This window comes from Fringilla coelebs, assembly GCF_963513975.1.
Source record: "Fringilla coelebs genome assembly, chromosome: 17".
Taxonomy (NCBI): Eukaryota; Metazoa; Chordata; class Aves; order Passeriformes; family Fringillidae; genus Fringilla; species Fringilla coelebs.
In genome coordinates, this window is record NC_140043.1 from 9,186,509 (window position 1) to 9,205,667 (window position 19,159).

The window sequence follows — 19,159 nt, forward strand, 5'->3', positions numbered from 1 at the left end:
ACATATTCCCCAGCTCTATCCTTTTCCATCCTCTCTAAAAAACTGAGTCAAATTCAGCTGCAGCTTGTCTCTACCGTGTGCTCAACCTTATAAACAACTGCAACTTTTTAGCCATTGATAAGAAACTGTATGAATTATCTTATATTCAGGGTAACTACTTTATAACTATGTTTGATTCTAAGTTAACTACCAGAAAAAAACTTGACAAACATCCACAGGGTGGATATGTATCAGTGATGTATAGAAACCTCAACTAGTTCTAACTCTGATTCTCTGTGTACTTTTTAACAAATCAGTGCATTTTCAGGTAGACAGGCCTCTCATCCTGTAACCAAAAAGAGAATCTGTTTTGTCTGCTCAGAAGACAGACAGACCTCTCTGACTAAGATCACTAATCTCGTTTGTGCATGCAGGAAATGTGACAAATGGCTGGAGTAGTTTATCACACAAATGTAACCATCAAGTCATAGAGGGAATGAGATATTAACCTCCATAAACAAACTCGTGTCCATTTCTCAGCACAGAGGAAGTATACATTTAATGAGATAAGGATATGAAACACATGCTGCTGAGGAGAGAGAGAGCTTGCAGCAGCAGTACAGACACAGAAATGTCTCATCCTATCCCAGTAAAAGTTAACACCATTTGAAAAGTAATTTTGTGAAACAGTGTTTTAAGAGATTTTGTCCGTGGTATGTACAGCAGACTCTGAAACTATGTGCCAGGTCACTGTTACTGCTGGTTTGGAGGCTCAAATTAAATCTAGGTGCAACTGGAGTTCATCAGATATAACTTCAATGAGACCAAAATTTCACAGCTATTGCAAGCATGCTCCTTATTTAGGCACCTAAAGTTCCATGGGAAGCCTGAAGTCAAGGAAGTTGCTGGAATATCCACCCCTCAGCAGTTAGTTATTTAGACACTTGCATTTAGTTTTCTTCCTGCCTCTAGCTCCAGAGTCTGCACTTTATGGATGAGGTATTTGCTAAGGTTTTTCACCAATGAGCCTGCTCTGACTGCCTGGACGGGCCTTGATGGCTCAGCTGGATGAGCCAAACCTTGGACTGAGATTTTTTCATGCAAGACTCCTACTGTAGGTTTTAAGTTCTCTCTTGGCAAATGCTCATTTCCTTAAAATGTGCATTTTCTACAAATGCTTCTGAAATCAAACATCTCTGCAAGGACAGCTGACGCAAGTGAATGGAGAAGAGTGAGGATTCAGAACGAGGTAATTAAAATTGAGCACGCACAAAATAGTTTGTGGTATTTAAACAGCTGCTGATGGAACCCAGTACAAGAACTTCACCAAGTAACGATACAGATCATCATTCCACAAGTCTTCCACAACACAAGCCATCAGCACAGCTATCAGGGGGAACACCCAGCACAGCAGTGTCTCCAGCATTCCTCCTGCTGCCACCGCTTTCACCATGTCTGGGGAACAACCCATCCCATGTAAACCGGGGCAGAGCCAAAACAGTGACTTAATGTTTCATAGACAGCTGCTTTCGTGAGAAAATGAGAACTGCTATAGATGCTATGGACAAGTCCTGATGTGGGGCCAGTTGTCTGGATCTGGTGGTTTGAACATCTATGTGCCACCTGCAAGAATCAGCTTCCCATGGGACTTTGGGCCAGTGGGAGTCTGACTTTTGCTAAATCCACTCAGAGCAGTGTCAGAGTCTTGGGGGAAACAGCCAGCCTCAAGAGCTGTCACATGGTGGGGCAGAAGGCAGTTTAACAGGGAAAATGACAATCCATAAAGAAAAGCAATGCCATTTCACACTACTCATGGTCTCAAAATACTGCCCTGGCATGCAGAAAGCGCTTACCTCCCTTGAGAAGTTATGGGTTGGCAAAATAAGAGAACTTTGTCCCCACACATGCACAGAGAAGGAGCTAGTAATTTTCTCAAAATCATTTCTCTGAGAAACAAAAGTAAATTTCTGAATAGCCAGCAATGGAAGAAAACAGTCCTATGATTTATTGGCCTTGAGACTCTGAGAAGAATTCTTTGGCCTTTTTCCATTACGATTTTGCAACCTATGTTATAGCCACTGGGAAATTGTTTAGTTCCCAAACCAGGACCTCAGTCATAAAATCTGTGAAGATGATTCATTATTATTTATGTGGTGCCATGGGCATGCATGGCATTTTACAGACAAATAGAAGATAAAGCATCTGCTTTTAGAAGCTTAGGTGAATCTGATTCTCCAAGTGTATGGAAAGCAGCATTTAATGGGTCCTAGAGCAAACATTCCTCATCCCTCAAGGAATTAAGAAACGATACTCACCTGGAATACTGGAGGATATTTAGTAAACATGTAACTACTGTCTAAAAATTGGTGACATAATTTCATTAAAACTGTGTGAGACTTTTCAAGTCGTATGTTATTTTGTAATGGTTTTATGATGAAAATGTACTTAATCTTGTATTATGAATTTCTGATAATATGCATGATAGCATGGGACAGTGTTGCTATGAAACTGGACCATAAATTCTGCACTGCCTGGCAATTTTTTCTCTTTGTGCACGGGGTAGAAGCTCAGCAAGTTCCATCACCCTAAACTTACAACATAAATTATTGAAAGTAAATAATTCTGGTGATTATAGTAAAAAGAAATGTGTTCCAGGCCTCCACATCAACTTCCAAGTACATAAAATCCACCCTTGTTCTGGTTCTACAGAGAATGAGCAGCTTTAGCTCTTGGTATGAAACAGTTTGGGACCACTCACCTAGAAGGCAAAACTTTATCATGGTAGAGGTTGTGAAAACAGCAATTACTGTCAATCAGTGTAGGCAGGAGTTGTTTGCTGGACTGAGACATCCATGTTAGATTTGCATACACCTTCATCTAGAACCTCTGCACTCTGCATGACTTACTGTCTGAACAAGTATCATATCTCCCCACCATACATTTGTTTTGAGAGTCAGATATAATGTGATTCCAGGAATTTTCATGTTGACTTTGCTAAGCCTCTCACACCCTCTCCTATTTCTGTATTACTCAGTCATGTCTGTGCCTGCCTTTTTGGACAGCTGAGCAGAAAATGCACCCAAAACAAACAAATTAATCCACCTCTATATGAAGAAATGTCATTATTGCACACACAAATAAGGTACATATGAACAGAAAAGGACAATTAAACATGTCTGGTACATTGCACACACAGGCAGACGTGTCCTGACCCTGTAACACCACCCTCGAACATTGTGGCACTCCTGTGAAGGAAACATCAGCAACACCCTCCCCTGAAAACAAGCGAGTTTTGTAACTCAGAGGCTTGTAAATAAGAGAATATTGACCTTCTTGTTGTTCACAATGGTGAGGGCTGCAATTCTGTGTAAAATGGGAGTAACTGTGTATTTAATACACAAATGAAAATGTGTATGGGGGAGGGAGGAGAGGAGGGAAGCATCTCCTGCTGGTGTTGAAAACTCTCTCTACTCAGGTCTTGTAATTCTCCAGCGGTGACTATCTAGCTGCAATACACCATCAACTGACCAAAAAACCCCTCCCTATAAGTATAATAATAAATTAAGAAGCCCCCAGGCTCTTAATGTACTCCCACACGTCAGGGCTGTCCCCCTGCCAGGTGCATGACAGCCCTGTGCTCTCACCCTGTTTCTGTTCTGCATTTCTTCCATGTCAGTGGCTGTGCAATAGGTAGTGTAAACCTCTGCAATCAACATCAACAGAAGTGAAAGAATTAGCTGTAAAATGACTTACGGAGTAGCCTCTTCCTGAAAGCGATTGAGCAGAACTCTGTGGGAGGAAACAATATGCCACAGTAAGTAATGCAAGAGATTCTGTGTAATGTAAGATAAGAATAATTTTGCTATTCCCTCCCCCAGCCCAGTATTCCTTAGGGGAAAACTCCACAACCTCAAACGATCTCCTGATACTCTGTGTGCTGCCACAGGAGTAACAGGCAGAGAGCACTTCCAGGTGAGGGCTCTGGGGCTATTTCAGGCAGGGTTTCATAGGCCAGAGCAGGGATTCAACAGCTCCTCCCGACCAAGGTAAAAGCTCTCAGCATGGGGCACGTCTTCACAGCAGCAGGACACACACTTTGAACCATCCCTCTTCAGGACGTGATGGCGCCTTCCTGGGAACAGCACGCACATGTAAGGATGCTCCAGATCCAGGCTTGCACATTTTGCCTCATCGACTCCAACTCTCAATCATGTAACCAAATATCCCACTTTCCATTCCCCTCCATGAATCTGTGAGCCTCCAGCCTTCACTGCTGCAGCATTACCATATGACAACTCTATCTGAAATAACAATAGCAGCGAAGCACTAATTTATCATCTCTCGGAGCTTTAATAAGCACTCTGTCCCTTTTGAATAAGTTAAATTACATTGTTTACTCCTGCTCTTCATTTCAGCTCCTCCTGCTCCTTTCTCTACCACATCCTTACCTCTTTCACACGCTGCCAAATCATTTGGTTCTTTTCCTTCTCATTACACCAGCTCCAGTCACTTGGATCCCTTTCCTCTCTCTACGACCAAAGACTGTCGAGCTGCTGGGTTTTTGCTGGCAGTGGCTTTCTCCAAGCAGCTAAATGAATTCCACCTCTAGCTCCAGCTGCTGCTATATGCCTTCTTTTCGGAAATTAAAAAGGAGCCAGGAATACACAACACCACATAGCCCAGCAAGTACTCTGCAGGCCAATTTCCAAGTGTGATTTATTATCATGATGCCCTCACTACATGATTTTATTAAACAAGATCCAGGGAGTCTTAGCAGTCCTGTTTCTAAGACTGATGTTCTAGTGGGTACCAAAAATACCGAATTGTTGCAGGCTGATGGTGAGGATTATTTTGTCTTTTTGCAGCAGTGCCAGAAGTTATCACGTTACTAAATCAGCACAGCACAATACCCCAAAGAGATTGATGCAAACTGATTGCAAATACTTGTCATTTTTCACCAGCAAGATAACAGTCCCTTTGTACTAGCAGTTTGAAAGCCTTTTGATCAGAGGATACCTAGATATACACAGGAAACCTTTTCCAGACTCCTGCTCTCAGTGGAAGATGCAATTGTCTTGTTGCTCTGCCCATGCAAGCTCCGTGCCGCTGGCTTGCACCTGCCTCTGACACCAGACAGGCAATTCTCCAGCCAAGTGCCCATGGAGAAAAGCTCCCAAAGCAAAGAGACAAGAACAAAGTCCTACAATTATGTGGCTGTGGGAGGAGGGCTCCCTGTTAACCGTCTCACCAGCTGGCACAGGAACGAGGGTGCCAGACAGAAGGAAAGATGTGACCCAGCTCTTACACACAGGTCTGCAGCCAAGGAGTGACTGGGTGCCAGTCCCCACCCCTGGCATGCTACACCTGCACCTCTGTCCTGCTGTAGCTCCAGAGACCTCTGTGCTGCTGGAAAGGGACAGCTTCCACAGGGGAGCCTGAGGCAGCAACAACACTGATTAGAGCATCTGAATCCCCACCTTCTGCATACTGAACACAGATTTGGCCACTGCCTTCAAACAGTACAAAAAAAAGTTGGGATTTACTCATAAACCTCCTAAATATAAACTGCCCAGAAATAAAGTTACAGACCAGTGAAATGAAGGACAGTGGCATTTACCTCTATTTTTGAGAAACTATGACAAACTTATCCCTCTCTCTACATACTCTGTACCCCAAAGTACTCATGGAATTCTGCCTTGTATAGAAAGGTTAATAACAATATCCTGCTATCTACATAAGTATGTCAAACAGCTGAACACAATTATGTGTTCCAACACTTTGGAGAGCTTGACCAGGCAGTTCACCTAAAGTAAACACAGAAATGACGAGGAGGCAAATTACCTGCTTGGAAAGGCGGGAGGAGGAAAGGAAAAAGGGTGGAAGTTCTCACTCCAGCCCTCCATCAACTGAGATTTAACCAAGAATGACAAGGTCTAACAAATTGGAAATAATAACCAAAAACAGAAACAAGAGGTTTCATTAGAAGCTTCTCCCTAGGGAAATGGCCTCAGAGCATTTTCACTCTCACAGTTATTTTCCATCTTTGAGCTTTGCGCACACGCAAAATGTTTACCAAGGATTCAGCAGACTTTTGGACAATAAACTCAAGCACACTAACAACAGACCTGCTTTTCTTAAGACAACTTTCAGGCATCCCAAGCTGTCCAAGAACCCCAGGAATCTGCAGACCGCTGATTTAAAACCACTGAGTAGAAAACAATAAAAACAGTTGTTGGGTAAAGTGCTACCTCAGAAATAATGAAAACTGAATGGCAATTGACTCTGGTATTTTTCACATCCAAGAGCCTCTTCTCTCTTAAAAGTTTTAACATCAAATTTCCTGAAAAATCAGTGGTGAAAAAGGGTGGGGTTTTTCCCCTCCCTCAGAATTTTTCTTGCATATATAAAATTAGTAACTGGTGAATACTTTGGAGTCAACTCGTAAAATCTTTTCCAACAATTCGGTTTATGCACAACCATGCCCCATTCTCTCCAGGGCTGTTTGCATGCATTTTTCTGCACATCTAACAAACCACTATTGCTTTTTTGGTTAGCTGCAGCTCTTTAGGCAAATCCATACCAATTGTCACATGTAGCAATTCTGAAAAAAACCAGCTAAGATCAGCTACGAGTGCCAGAGCAGAACAGTTTGCATGCAGCTGTGATGGATGCTCCTAAAGAAAAAAATCTTTGGGGGTTAATACAAACACAGCTCAGTCCGTATGTCTCTATATCAAGATCAAATAATGAGAAAAGTAATCAATTGTGGCTGCAAATATAAGAAATCTTAGTGGAAGTTTAACTTGGCATCTACCCAACGCTGAAGAAACCTCCTTTCGCAGTGAATGAGTGCTTGTCTGGCAGGAGTAATTACTGGGGCAAGCCTTCAGCTGGAACAACTTACCCAGGCTCTTACCTACAAGGACAGGAGCACTTACATGGAGGGCTGTCAGACAACTCTCACTCTCCAAGAGGCTATTTGCTGGCTTGGTCAATTTTCTCCTTGTCAGAAGGGCTTCAAGCAGCAGGGGACGATGGTGCCTGTGGTACCCAGCCAGCCACATTCCTGTTGGTGCTGCTCCCACCAGCACAGCACCTGCCTGGGACCCCTGGGAGCTCACCTGAGACTGAAACCCAAACCAGCTGCAATGCAGGCACCCCAGAAAGCTCAGCTCTGGCCTCAAACACTGCCTGGAGAAACCATGGCAGGCAGGGAGAGGGGTGACAAGCACACGTTCAAAGCCAGGACTGTGACCCCACCCAGCCAGACACTGAATCCCAGACCTCTGGCTCCAGCTGCACAGCAACCCTGAGCAGAGCCTCAGGGAGGGCAGCAGCCTCTCTCCCTGCTGAGCACCAGATTTTGCCTCTTCCAGGGCTGTCTGGAATACCCAGCCTTCCTAGGGGAGACTGTTATTAGTTAGGGGCAAAAAACTGTGCATTTAATGATGCAGAAGTGGAGCTGCACTGCTAGGTGGCATTTGTGCATAAAGATAAATGGCTTATAATATTTTGCAGATGATGTGCTCTTTCACAACTAAAGATTTTTGGTTCCTTTTAAGCCCAAGGTTAAAAACAAAACCAGACAGCACAGACAAGACATTTCAGTTATGTCACAGAGTGAATTATTTCTACCCTGGGATAGCTCTCGTGTTAATTACAGTGGATATAAAAAAATACACCTTTCTGGAAGGCAAAGGCAAAATCTTACTACTCTAATACTCCCCCACTGATGTCCTTGAGAGCTTGAGTTACACTCCTATCTGCAACTGTATTTAAAAGATTTCTTTCTTTCTTTGTGATAAAAATGGCAACTGCAATTTAGAAGAGAAAATAATGAGAAAAATCTCACCAATAACCTGCAGCAGGTTTTCCAAGATTGTCTATTAAATTGACAGAAAAAGTTATTTCCCTTATATAAATAAAAGCATGGCCTTCCACTGCTCTCATGATGCAAAAGAAATTAAGACACCCTCTGTTCAGTTTCTTAAAGCTATTGGGTTACTTATTGAACTTGAAAGACAGCAGGAAGGGCTTTAAAATCCAGTAATAATCAAGGTAAAAGGGCACCTCGAGCCAATTCCCCACTCTCAATGGGTCAGGCAGGTTTCAAGTTGGATCTTTTGTGTCCTTGACATAAAACCTAGCTACAAGGGGATTAGTTAAAAGCAGGTGATGGCAGCACAACCACAAAACTAGGTCATTTGTAGTGCTCCCTTCCATCCTCTTTGGCTAAAGGACACAAATTAACATATTCCAGAAATGTCAAGCGTTCATTCCTGCTTTTACGACACATGCCATTTCACTGGCTGACACCAGGAGTGTATCAAGGACCTCCAAATCAGCTGTTGAAATGGCTCTTTTCAGCCAGTAGCTATTCCCATGTGCCACAGGACAGTCCCCAAAACCAGCCTCCAACCACTACTGTTCATGGCATCCTTGTGTAAGTGTAGACACTGAGACAGGGAGAGACTCAAATGTGCCCAGTGGCACCTGGAGCCCCCAGCAGAGGAGGGAACTGAGGCAGAATTCCCAGCTCCTACTTGGTACCAAATCCCAGGCCCAAACTTACCACATGGCTCAGTGCTGCAAACGCCTGATTTGCTCGGTTAGCACTCAGCAGAGGTAATCAACAGTATGTACAGAGAGATCTGATTTTGAATTCTGCTTTATAGCATTGCAGGATGACACTCACCTCAGCTGTACCCACCTTCCACTCTCCCAATTCCACAGTCAGAGAGGGCAAAGTTGCATGTGTTTACCCTCCCCTTGGTCATTTATAGAGCATTCAACAACAGAATATGGGTTCAGCTTAGAATACTGGGGAAGTCTCATATTTCCTTCCCAAACAAGCACCTTATAAAGCTCAAATATCTTGGAATGAGAAGGGTAAGTGGAGAGGAGGGCAGAAAGAGCCAAGGGCAGGAGATATCCCAGACCTTAACACAGAGACCCTTAATGCAATTAATTTCCACAGCCACACTCCTGGCAGCTGATACAATGAGTTCAATTGACATGGCAAAGGTCACCAGTGCATCTGATGTTCGCTGAGATTAGAACCTGCACCTGACAAGATAACCACAACACGTGATGAACCATCTGCAAGTCCTGCAATGCTTGCATGTGCTCCTTCTGGAATTCACTGACTTTATTCTGCTGGATAAACAGAGAGTGTGATGCTTAGAAACACTGCAAAACCAGTCTGGTATGATATCAAACTACACAAGGTCTGAACATCTGTAACTGGCTTGGTAAGCTACAGAACAGCTTCCACACAAGACACTTTTATTCCTACAGCTGATGGCTGCAGACAGCAGAAGGAAAGATGCCCACTGACCAGGAATGAACAAACTGAGTGCAGTTAGACAGGAACAACAGAAAAGACCTCACAGAAATGCACAGAACCTACAAGAGTGCTGCTCCTGTTCAAACCATCACCTCTGCCAGCTTCACAAAACTCCTCCAGACTTTCTTTCTTCCTAAGCATCCTGCACTGAAACTTCATTAGAACCTAATTTCCATGCAAGGATTTGGGGTTTTGTGGGACACAGAGAAAAGCAGACAGCATGCTGAAGGGATGGGAATTTTTGTCTCCAGAATAATGGGATTTGCAAGGTTTCATGATCCTTCCATGTATATTCAAACCAGTTTCCCAGGAGTCATGGTTTGTGGAAGGGGTGTTAAAACTGTCCTGTTGCTACTCTTTTTGACTAGGATGGTCTTACTCCGCTCTTCAAACTGCAGATCAGATCCTAGTGCGTCACACATGGGGAACAACGGACAGCACATGCCACAAAGAGTTTGCAGCCCACACACTACCACCCCAGGCCTTCCAAAAACTCCTTCAAATGTGCTCTGTGACACCCCTGACCACGGCTCTGTGGTCCCACTGCCACCCTGCCAGAGCCAAGACCAGACATCCCACAGGCACCAAAGTTTACAGTGCGGATAAATGTGGAGACGTGGTGTGACTGTGGTTCAATTCTCACTTCAGAGGTTCAGAGGCTCATCTGATTGTGCTTCTGGCGAGGTACTTCAGCCTGAGGCACACAGGAGGGACCTCCAGCTTTGTACCTTGCTGCTGCTCTAATCCCTGTGCCCCAGGAGGGGAAGCGTGGTACGGCGAGTGGGAAAGAAGGGGGAGACAGTGCCTGTCATGGCACACAAAGAAAAGCAGATCACAGTGAACTGCCTGAATTAGAAATCACAGAAGTTATTTTGTATTCATCTACCAGAGAGAGAATTTTATATCTAGCCTATACAATATGCTAAACACTTATCAAAGAACATTTAGAGGCAGGAAAATCTTTGCATTTCCTAAAAGACTGCTTTTCGTTTATTATGTTTAAAGAAAAACAAACAAACATATGAGGACAGGATGATGAAAAATTAGAAAAGAGAGCCTGGGGGATGAGAGGAAAAGGCTCTCAACAACTTAGTAGCAGTGCTTGCTGGTTTTATGCACAGCTGAAGCCGATCCCTTGAAAAGGAGAGTTTTGACTCTTAAGTGGCCAGCACCTCTTGCAACATATTTCCTAATCAGCGAGTATTTATGGTCGATATTTTATATTTCCAATTTCCCCCTAAGGGCTCCTGAGAAAGCAGCACACCTGCCAACCTTTTCAGCTGGGCCAATAATTGCCAATTTGCTCTTTGCCTTAGTATATCACTCAATTTAGCCCTGGCTGTGCCCTGCATACATCCTCATTCATCTCTGTGCCCCCATGACAATTAGAGTGTTAGCTTCAGCTAACTAGGGCAACTATTCTACTAGGGTTGGAAGACAATTATTAGTCTATTTTCCCATCTTGTGGCAACAAAATTGAGAATCCATGACAATTACATTCAGCAATTCTGCACTCTGCCGCCTGTTCCCCCTCCTTGCCCCCACCTTCCGAATATTTCAAATTATCACAGCTCTACTACCACATTCAAATTTTCCATGTTCACAGGGAGTGAGGCTTCTATTTAAATGATAATGAGGGACGATCCATTCAATTTAGTGAGGGAGAAAATCCATTAAAAAGCAGGCAGTTCTTAAGCTGATGGGTCAAGAAAAAGATAAAAACCCTTTTTTCAGGCCATTATACAAGGCTCTGTGTGGATTTTTGGACTGTTCAGGACATCAGAAAAGATTAGGACAATTATGGAACATGGGGAAAACCAAAACAAAATGCCCAAGCTTTCCACTTTTACTTGGGTCAACACAACAAAATAGTAATATGGCTTATCTGGCTCTTAATTCTCTGGCAACTTCCAATTACCTCACACTGAAAGGCAGCAGAGGAAAATCCCATTTTGGAGAAAGGCTGTTGACTGTTTTGGTTGTAGAAGACCTGAGAGTACATGTGTAACAAGGATGTTAGCTCTGTAGTAGTTTTTAAGGGAATTTTACATCAACACTGGGAACATAAGCAAGTGGCAGATTCCCATCTCCTCTCTGCACCACAAAACCTGAGCTAAAACTTCACTGTTTTTCTGCTCTGAAGTTTCATCATCCCAAAGAAGAGCCCAGCCTCAACAAATCAAACCTCTGCAGCCAGAGATGATTTCACTAAATCATAATAAGCATTTTTTCCCCCCAGTGACCCATAATAAATGGCACTCGGTGTAATGTCTGGAAAGACTTACTATACAAGCCAGACAATTACTGTCTCACCATGAAATTGTATCATTCTCTCCCCACAGAATTTTCACTTGTGGCAAGGAAGGAGCGAAATGCTCTGGGTTTCATAGTGGATGAACCAATGGCTGTTTGTGTGTGTGTGTGCACAATATAATCAATCATTTGCCTCAGTTTTCTTTAGAGTGCAATTATTTCACGACAGACCAGGCCACCTCTTGACTTCACGGTCCATTAGAGACTAATGACATGCATTAATGTAAATAAAGAACAACTTGCTGGCATCCCACTGAACAAGTCACCTCAAGAAACAAATGGCACAGAGGGGCTAAGCCATTCAGAACAGCACCTCTGAAAGGGGGACCAGTGGAGCTGGAGGGAGGATCTAGTGCTTCTGAGGTGGCACCACTACAGCTGACACTTTGATAGGCACATTCCCCACCATACCTGCTCCGTGCTACCCTACAGCAGCCAGACCTGTCACCTCCTGCCTCATTCACTCCATTGTTCACCCCACTTAGTGGGGAAAGGCAGCACAGAGGGCATTCCTGAAGGCCAAATTCACCAAGGAACAGCAGGAGAGTGAGAAACAGCCCAGGTGCCTCCTGCTGCAGAGCATTTATTTATCTGCAGGGACACTGCCAGGTGCTGGAGCCTCTGTAACCACCAGCCTTGAGGAAACACCATCCCTGCCTTCCCTGGATATCCTGACTGCCCTGTGCTCCTGATCCTGAGGACATGGAAGGAGCTGTTTAAACTGTGTGCTGGGACACACAGTCGCAGAGCCAACAGGGACCAAGCATGCTGGACAGAAAATCCTGCAGGAATCAACACTCAGTAGAATGTTGTCTCCTCTCCCTTTCCCTGCTCCCTCTCTACAGTGAGAGATCCAGTCTGCTTCCTCATCCCTTTGCACAGAAATGGGGAAAACCATCTGACTGCACCCCTGGGACTTCCTAAGACTTTGAGACAGTCGCTAAACAGGCTACAGAACATGTACCAGGACGTGAGGCAGTGTTATATGTAATTAAAGCTAAATTGCACTCATCAAATAACGAACGAAGAGCATTCGGCGATTCATGAACCTTACTTTTCAAACTGTTTAATTACTAATTTGAAAAATTCTCATTTGCGATGGGTCGCCAGGTCACGAGAGCAGCTTCAGCAGAGCTCTGAAGTGTGCCCCGGCCTCCAGGCACTGCCCAAACGTCTCCTCTGACTAAAAAAGAACAGAGTGCCTATTTCCCACTGAATTTCACTAGCTGCTGAACAGGCTTTGAAGATTTTGCAGGAATTAGGCACTCGGAGTCAACTCCTACAGGCTCAGCCTGCAACTTTGGGGGCAAAGGGAAAGGAGGAGAAATACTGGAAGTGCATCAGCTTAACAAGAAAAGTCTCCAGGACCACTTAACGCTTTGACCTAAGCTAATGGCTAAGCTGGAATATGTTATTCCTTCCCTGCAGCCCCACTCTACAGCTACAGTGCAGCTCCCAGGCTCTCCTGCTCACACTCCCGTCAGGAGCGGCCGAGGGGAGGGGAAGCAGAGCATCCCATCGGTGTGGATGTGGGATATTTTAGGTGTACCCAAAATCCCCACCGTTACTGACTGTAACACAGCCCAAGATGTCCCACAGCAAGGGGGTTTGTCCCGGGGCCCCCCCGGCTGCCTGGCCCCAGGGCGGTGCGTGGGCTGGCAGCGCTGGAAGCAGATCACAGGACATGTTATTTTTCTCTTCCTCCCACTGCGTCGGCTGTTTACAGCGCCCCATTCACACTCCAAACATGTAGAGAGAATTTTCCCCCATCACATTTCCCTGTCAGAGCTGTCAAGCTGAATCCCGCTTTAATCTGCCAAAAGCACTTTTCTGCTGACATTTTTAATAAATACTTTCAGCTTTTAAACACATTTGTGGGAGCCATTTTTTTCCCCTTTTTCTCCCTTTTCCTCCTGTAGAACGGGCTCTGAAAGCCTTAATAGCAAATACATTACACTTATCAAAGGCTTTCCCCCCCTCTTCCTTTCGCATCCTGAAGCGGAGGTAGTGTTTTCAATTTTAAAGCTAAATTAACTGTCCAATTGAATTTAGCTGGTGTGAGCCGTTTTCTGTGACAGGTTTTAGTTATGAAGCATATTTTACATTAATAGAACTCAACATGAAAACCACTCGCTCTGGGATTTCTGTGGCTTGCCATTGAAATGGCAAATTTAATATTTCAGACATGCTCGTGCCAGCGTTTGATTATTGTTCTTCATTTAAATCTCTCCTAACGGGAAAGGTCCTAATTAGTAAAAAATCATGTTTTAATGAAGGCGAAATGCTAATTGCTAACACAAAAAGCCTTCGTATAAAATTATCCCAGCACTGCCATTGATTTCTTGGTGACTCAAAAGCCCATTTGTGTGTTTACACACTAAGGCACCATTTGCTTTTGTTTTATCATAACATTTCACTCAATGTACCATCGAATTTCCTGAGAGAAAGACAGCTTTCCCCCAAAACCCTCTCGTATCTTGGCGGCAGGAAGCATAAAATTAGATGAACTAACTTTGCACCCAAACTACGTGATTACGTGCAGCAGTTAAACCCAAAGATGCCGTAAAAAGCTTTTTAACACAACTTCTTTGAAAAACACAAAACAAACCATCAAGCCATTTTTCCCCAAGGAATAACAATTCCATTTTGTTTTCCCATCTCTGATCTTTCGCTTATCATATTATTTGCACCATGATTATAGTGTTTGCAAGGCAGCTCAACCACTTACGCCGTAACACTCAATCATGACATAAAAAAAAGTTATTACACAGTGACCTCTGGATGCCAACATTTGTTCAGCAAGATTTATGAAAAGCCATGTCAGCAGCGGGAATTGCTGCAATGAAGCGATGCTTTCTCCTGAACGGTACTTACATCACTGAGACGGTCCCTTGAGCTGCTCCGCTGAGAGCTTGTGGCCTCCCTGATGCTGTCTTCCTCGCTATTTCTGCCACTTCTGCTTGTAGGGACCTTCATCTAGAGGGAGAAGAAGGAGGGGGAAAAAGGAGATTTTCAAGCACGGCTCTGTGCCACCTGTTCCCGAGGTTGTCAGTCAATGTTTCACTCCCACGCCCACGGCACCGTGGGAGGGATGGAATGCAGGGGGCTCCTCTGCAGTTGTGCTTGGCCACCTGTGTCCACATTGCTTTTCACCAGCGTGGCAGGGAAGGTGCTTTTGGCACTCCTGGAAGCAGGCGAGGCTGGGCCAAAGTGCTCGGGCCTGACACGAGGCGGGAGCGGACGGACAGACAGACAGACCCCCTTCACTCCGCTCCCAGCACTCCTCAGCTGGGACACTGCTGGGGCTGCCTGACCCACCCAGGTCATCATTCCCAGCCCAGAGATGTGCCCTGGGGCCACCCCAGGGACTGCACTGAGAGGTCATGATGGCCACCGAGGGACACTTGCTGAAACAACTGCTTCAGACACTACACAGAACTGGGAGCACATCAGGATTAACTCTTAGAGCCAAGGCTGGTGCTTTGACTGCTCCATCATCCCACTCCCTTCACCTGAAGCTGTGCTTGTGTTTGGACAGAAGTGAGAGAGCCAACGTTTGAAATCACAGCAACTTTCCTCTCACATCTGCAAAGAGTATTACAGGGGGAGGAGAGGGGTAGGATAGATGTCATTCACAGCTTCATTCCTGGGCTCATTTACTAACAAATTATTCTAATTCCCTCGTGAAATATTGGGTGGAAAGAAGTGTTTAATTTATTAATAGGTTCTATTCATATCAGTTTGGTTCCATTTAAATTACACCATTTAAAATGTCGGCTTGTACAAATTGGTATTTTTAATGGCAATAAAATCCCTTTGTTTCTTGCTGTTCTGTTCCATGGTGGTGCTGGTGGCCAGCAGGGTTTGCTCCTGGTGCTGCTGTAACCCTTGCAGCCCTGCCCCTGTGGCCCTGGGCACACTGGACACGCTGTCACCACGAGGGCACAGCAATCTGAGTGCTGAGAGCACTGATCACTGCACTCCATGGATGTTTGACAGTGCTGCCAGCTAAGTGCCCCACAGTCTGTCAATATTTTAATGAAATGTTCAGGGTGCTATGTGGAGAATGAGCTCCAGTTCTCATCCAGAGTGCACAGCCCTGTATGGGCATGGGTAGCAGAAGTAAAAGGAAGAGAAATAGAAAGAAAATATCATGCTCATTAGATTTCTGATTAATGTCCTTGCTCTGCATGCCTTTCTGCCACCCTACACCTCAGCAATACACTTTCTTCTGCAGGATAAGACTTTTAGACACATCTGACAGAAATCAACATTTTTTTCATGGCCACCTCATCATACAACCACCATTCTCAGTGCAGTGCCCTGTCTCACTTCTTGTCCACTACCTTTCAAATATGCTGCCCACCTGAAAACTTGAAAGACCAGTATTTCATCTTGGCTCCTATGTCAAAATGTTCAAAAGCACAGCACAGCAATGAGAGGTAATCCCTGCTAGGATCTGCTAGAGGCATTCCCAACAACAGGGAGCTTGCATTTGCAACTATCCACACCATGTATCAAGGCAAGAAATAATCCACTTGAAGTTCATGATGTTCAATCCATATTGTCTGTTTCCTTAATAGCTAGGTCAAAAACATCAAAAAGTGAAATCTAACTATACTACATCAATATTGGCCATAAGCCATCAAATTTTAAATTCCACATATAATTAAGTAAATTTGGTAAGACTTTTTTTCCTAAATACATTAAATGATTGTCATTCACTTATTTTACTCTTTTTGAGGTCTTTATTAAGCAATTACTACTTCAGCTATGCCATTATCTTGCCTAGGATTGATGCCAAGCCAGTAAGACAAATGGTAATACCCCATTAATTACAGCCTTTAGTAACACTAGCACTCCAGCCTTCTTCTGTCATCTGGGTCTTTCTACACTTACTGAAAACCCAACTCCGCTGGTTTCGAGTCATCAGCCAGCTCTTCTGAAACTCTTGGATGTAAAGTATCTGACCTGCCAATTTCAATCCTTCCAGACACAGCAGGTGCTTTGTTTCGCCCTGAAATCGGAGCCATTTAACCATCACAGGGCAGAATTACAATTTCCCTAAGACAGTACAGAAATGCCCATTGAATTCTGCAGCTTTCTGATTTCTGATCCACGACCTTCTCCCTCCCACCTAGGAACACATCAAAGGCTGTCAAAATTATTACACTTCTGACCTAAACAACTCCTAGACAGCTGCAAATTAATGGAAAAATAAATTATGCCATTCCAAATCCTTTCACCTTCCCAAGTGCAAATGGTTGCTAGAATTAATTCAAAAGGACTAAATTGCCAGCTGTTTAAAGTTAGCACAGACTCACCCAACCTGTTACCAGACTGGATCCTTTTGCTGCTTTTCTTGAGTTACAGTCAGCTCCAAACACCACCTGTTTCTTTTCTCCACATTTCATTAAAGGAAAACTACACCTACACACACAGTAACAAATTGAGACAATTTGACCTGACAAGGTCTTGCACAGGCAAGCAAATTAGAAGCATCACTGCTGCCATTAACCTTTCCAAGTAAATATCAATTATTAAACTTGCTGCACTACCTCTGTCCCCAGTTTGCTGCTGTGAATTAAGAGGGTCATCAGCCTTTTTGACAGATCTTGTTCATTTACACCTGCTGCCTGCCAGCAGGGGAGCCCGCACACCCGCAGCCCCAGCGCTCAGCCAAGCTGCCTTAATTCATCAGTAATTACCCTAATGAGCCACATGCAGGACCCAAGGAGGAGGACAAGTTGTTCTGCTAAATGGATGCATTGGTTTCAGGGGCACTCTCGGCAGACCTGGGTATTAGCAAACTGGCCAAAAGCTTCTTTCCCAAAGTTGCCACCGGCTCAGCTGCTTGATTTCTAGTGATTTTCTCTGGGTGTTTTTGCTTGAGTTCCAGAAATTCCTCCTGACCACGTTCTCTGATCGAGTTTTACTACAAAACCTAGTATTCCTCTCCTTTGGAAAAAGTCCTTGCTGTTCCAGAGGCAAAGTGGGCTCCTGGCCCTGCTCCCAGCCTGGGGATGTCACCTCCAGCTCAGCCCAGACCCAAGCAACCAACTCCCCAAATCCACAGGCAAAACACTCTACATCCTCTCACAAACACATTCCCAGGGACTTCCAGAGGCATTAATGCAACACCTCAGGTGGAGGAGCCAAACATCCCATCTAAAACTCGAGCAGCCCATTTTGATTGCCCAGGGTATTTACACACAGTGGCAAAGTCCTGCAGCAACCAGAATTGCATATGCCATTCAACATTACAGGCTGCTCTCCCCTAAAATCCAATGCTCTTGAGACACATGTTGTGTGTCCCATCCCTCTGCATTACCCACTGAGTGTACTTGGGCAAAAACAATCCTGGGGATGGATTTGCCCCGTGTGAGGCAGGACTAATCCAAACTGGAACTGGAGGGTTCCAGCCAGTGTAACAGAGCCAAATCAAAGCCTGGGGAACAGCAGGAGGAAGTGCATGGGGCAAACCTGAGTGTGTTTGATAGTTGCCCATAGTTTGCCTCAAAGTGTTTTGGCAGCCATCTGAGAAGCCAAATGTCTCAAAACAACCCCGATGCCCAAAGCCCTGCGGAGAGGGGCTTGGAAAGGGGCTCCTCAGCCTCGTTTCCTGAGGGCTGGAGGTGGGAGGGAATCTTGTCTTACACAAAGACTGACTACTGTGTCACTTCAGGAGAGCAAAGCTGGAAGAAAATAAAAAGGCACATGAGGACAAGTGAAGCTATTTGTAAATTTATCTCTTCCAAACCCTAAGGCAGCAAAACATCGATGTCCATGCATATGAACTGAAACACTGAATAGCTGCTGAAGTTTTACTCCAGCAGAGCCTGTTTCATTGTTGAAGGGAATTCTCCAAAATCATTAATTAAACCCAAAGCTGCTTAAAAACCAGACCAGTGCAGTCTCCTGCAAGATAAATAACAGCCCCGAGTCACCACACACCGCAGAGCAAAGCTGGTGGCAGGCAATCCTGGCTCTCTGCAGTCAGCTTGCAGCAGGAAGGACAGATCTGTGTTTGGGAACGGGGAAGGGACCACTGCCAGCTCAGTGGGAGCGGGCCAGGGCTGCAGGCAGGGAAGGACTGGGGGCAGGTACAGAGGGTTTGTGAGGCCATGATCAATTTGCATCCTGCAGGTGCTCATGGACAGTCCCAAGCCACGCTCGGAGCCAAGAATTATGAACCTTGCGCTGTTGGACATCATGTAGCATGATTAAATATCATAACTCAACCCAGTAATAACTCCAGCTCTGCTATCCTGGAAGGCTGTTGCCTTTCCATCTCTCCCATCCAACTTCCCCCTCCCTACTTCTTCCTGTGGGGTGGAGGAATATATGAATGGGCAGAATGGGCCTCGCTTCCCTAAAAGGGCTTTTTCATTACCACTATGTTGGCTCTCAGCCCCCGCTTTTTAATCATAATAGATCAGCCTGCTCTCCATTTACTTAAGCTTTTCCTATGTCAGAGGGAAGCACGTTTTTATTTGGCACACCTATTTTCACATCGTGGGC

General features: G+C 44.7%; 1 protein-coding gene across 7 annotated transcripts in view; it reads right to left on the minus strand.

The window, feature by feature from the left end:
- FBRSL1 (fibrosin like 1) overlaps positions 1 to 19,159 on the minus strand; it is a 499,458-nt gene that overhangs the window by 266,772 nt on the left and 213,527 nt on the right. For all 7 annotated transcript variants that reach the window (XM_084216905.1, XM_084216907.1, XM_084216904.1 and 4 more), the window contains exons 3-4: positions 14,513 to 14,614; positions 3,733 to 3,768 (exon numbers count right to left, since the gene is read on the minus strand). In XM_084216905.1, coding sequence (XP_084073031.1) covers positions 3,733 to 3,768; positions 14,513 to 14,614 — 138 coding nt within the window. The remainder of the gene's footprint in view (positions 1 to 3,732; positions 3,769 to 14,512; positions 14,615 to 19,159) is intronic.